Source organism: Carex rostrata, chromosome 12 (genome assembly GCF_964058835.1).
Source record: "Carex rostrata chromosome 12, lpCarRost1.2, whole genome shotgun sequence".
NCBI lineage: Eukaryota > Viridiplantae > Streptophyta > Magnoliopsida > Poales > Cyperaceae > Carex > Carex rostrata.
This window is the reverse complement of record NC_135929.1, coordinates 12,497,269-12,499,944: the sequence shown is the minus strand read 5'-3', so window position 1 is coordinate 12,499,944 and position 2,676 is coordinate 12,497,269. Positions and strand designations below refer to the sequence as shown.

Below are 2,676 nucleotides of genomic sequence, written 5' to 3'. Positions count from 1 at the left end.
GAATAGTTCTAGAATAAAGTCAAAATTAAGGTATCTATCGAAGATGTGTTATATATGTTCATAATCCATGCATGTTACTACAGCGAATAAATTTAAGTTGCATCATCCACAGATTAATTCAAACATAATTGCAGTTAACAAAACAATGATTAGTTTATCATTCATGCATGTCTGTAATTTTCGATGAGCGATGCAATGTATGTACCACAAGAATATGTTGTTTTATCTGCAAGGATAAAAAAAATTTAACAATGTTGGTATCTTCGTAAATACTCTAAACTTTAAAACAATTTGGCATTAATTTTGCATTGATATACTTAATTTGATTGAATTAATGCTCTATATATAATAGCACAGACTATATATATCAACATACAAAAATATATACAACCAATGTAAGTTATAATAAATATACATCTACGTTATTAAAAAGAGTATTTAGAGAAAGGGCTACAATTCCTACAAATTAATATATATAGCTAGTAAACAATTGCAGGCATGTGGAGTTGTTTATACAACTGTCATACAGGGACAGAAAGCAACAAAGCAACGGTGCAATATCAAAATCCAAAATTGCAAAACAAGACCAAGCCTAAAATAATAATAATAATAATAATAATAATAAAAACCATTAATTCTCTTGGGCTACTGTACATGTATGCTTTCCTATATATAGGCAGTCTTATTATCCACTCTAATGCACCAAAACAAAAACTTAAATACATAAAAAGTAGACACATCTTTCTCTCCCTAGCTAGCTCTCTTTCTCTCAATCACCAAATGGGTGCAAGAAACACATATCAAATCCTAGCTTGTCTCTCATGTATCCTCCTATTTGGTGTAATGTCAACCACTTCTCTTGAAGTAGGTTACTACACCAAGTGTGCTAAAACTTGTCCACAAGCAGAAATAATAGTGAAAGCTGTAGTCCATAAGTATATTGCAATGGATCCGGGCTTCGGTGCCGGCGTCATCAGAATGTTCTTCCATGACTGCTTTGTTAGGGTATCTATCTTACTTATTCTTCACTTAACGTACTTTTATATATTATTATTATGTTCTTAACTTATACCTACTCTGTGTTTAGTTTTTTTTTTTTTAATTATTTTTTTTGAAATTTTTCACGTTTCAACATTAAACTTACCAATACCTTCTTATTATGTTGCCATTTAAAAGTAGTAAGACCTAGTTTGAAAAATTATTTATTCCTTAATCATACAGTTATTATATGTTACAATTAATAGGGGTGTGATGCTTCCGTCCTACTAGACCCATCGCCACAAAACCCGAACCCTGAGAAGTTGTCCGTCGTGAACAATCCCAGCCTCCGTGGCTTCGAAGTGATCGATGAGGCGAAAGAAACTCTGGAACGCGTCTGTCCCGGTGTAGTCTCATGTGCAGATATCATCGCCTTTGCAGCACGAGACGCGTCTTATTTTCTGGGAAGAATCTCTTATGAAATCCCTTCGGGAAGGCTCGACGGAAGGGTGTCCATTGCAGATGAGGTCTTGAAGTCGCTTCCCGCTCCCTTTCACAATCTCACAGTTGTAAAGGCACTTTTTGCAGCCCAAGGGCTCTCTACAGATGACGTGGTCACACTTTCTGGGGCTCATTCAATCGGCCGCTCTCACTGCTCCTCCTTCACGACCCGCCTCTACCCAACCATCGACCCCACCATGGATCAAGGCTTTGGTTCTTTTCTGAGAACCAAGTGCCCACAAAATGCAAACGACGACGGTGTTGTACCGCAGGATTTTGTGACACCAACGAAGCTGGATAACCAGTATTACCAGAATGTTGCAGATCTCAAGGGACTCTTTTTCTCAGACTGGAGCCTCCTGACAAGCGGCGAGACGCTGAACCTTCTAAATGACTTCCGAACTAAACCTGAGTTCTTTGCGGCAAAATTCGGGGAATCGATGGTGAAAATGGGTAACATTGGTGGGACCCAGGGTGAAATCCGAAAGACATGCCGTGTTGTGAATTACAATTACTAAAGAGAATGTGCATTGCCAATGTGTGCATGATTTAATTTATGTGTTCTTTTTTTAATTAATTATTTGCATGTATCCCGGTGTGTTACAATAATTTGGTTTAATCATCAGTAAGCTGATGTATCATCTCACAGTCACGTTAATCAGGAATTTATTGTGACATAAAAGTTGGTGTGATTTTTTGATAATTCATTGTCGATTATGTACTTCTGGCTAAGTTGAACTGAAATTTATGAAATTTTTACTATTTTTTTTAGAAATTTTGAAAATCACAACTTTTCATTAAATAAAAAAAATATTCAACAAAGCAATGATTTTCAAAATTTTGAAAAGATAGTAAAAGAATTTCAAAGAAATTATAAAATTTGGTCACCAAGCACATTTTAAAACGAAGAACGTGTTTTTACTATTTATTAAGATGGGTACAAAAACTAGTCAAATTTAGACCATTGAATTTTGTACCCATCTTAATAAATAGTAAAAAAATTCTAAAAAATGTAAAATTTGGTCTCGAAGCACATTTTATTGTAGAGATCACATCTAACGGTTTGGATCGACGATTTGGACTTTAAAAATGTAGAAAATAGATGTGGTAACTTGTTGTAACTTGATCCCTCCTCATTTATTTATGTATATATGTATGTATGTTATTTATGTTTTATGTTTTCTCTTCATTATCTTT

General features: G+C 34.7%; 1 protein-coding gene across 1 annotated transcript; it reads left to right on the top strand.

The window, feature by feature from the left end:
• The first annotated feature begins 800 nt into the window (after positions 1-800).
• LOC144563555 (peroxidase 2-like) lies at positions 801-2,181 on the top strand. The gene is made up of 2 exons (XM_078313050.1): positions 801-1,005; positions 1,245-2,181. Exons 1-2 carry the CDS (start codon positions 844-846, stop codon positions 1,995-1,997), a joined length of 915 nt encoding a protein of 304 aa, XP_078169176.1. The 5' UTR covers positions 801-843; the 3' UTR covers positions 1,998-2,181.
• The last annotated feature ends 495 nt before the right edge of the window (positions 2,182-2,676 follow it).

Bases quoted from the DNA above. Each gene is read 5' to 3' on its own strand.
- LOC144563555 (XM_078313050.1), top strand. From the start codon at position 844: ATGTCAACCACTTCTCTTGAAGTAGGTTACTACACCAAGTGTGCTAAA. The intron at 1,006-1,244 runs GTATCTATCTTA...TACAATTAATAG, and splicing joins TCCATGACTGCTTTGTTAGG to GGGTGTGATGCTTCCGTCCT.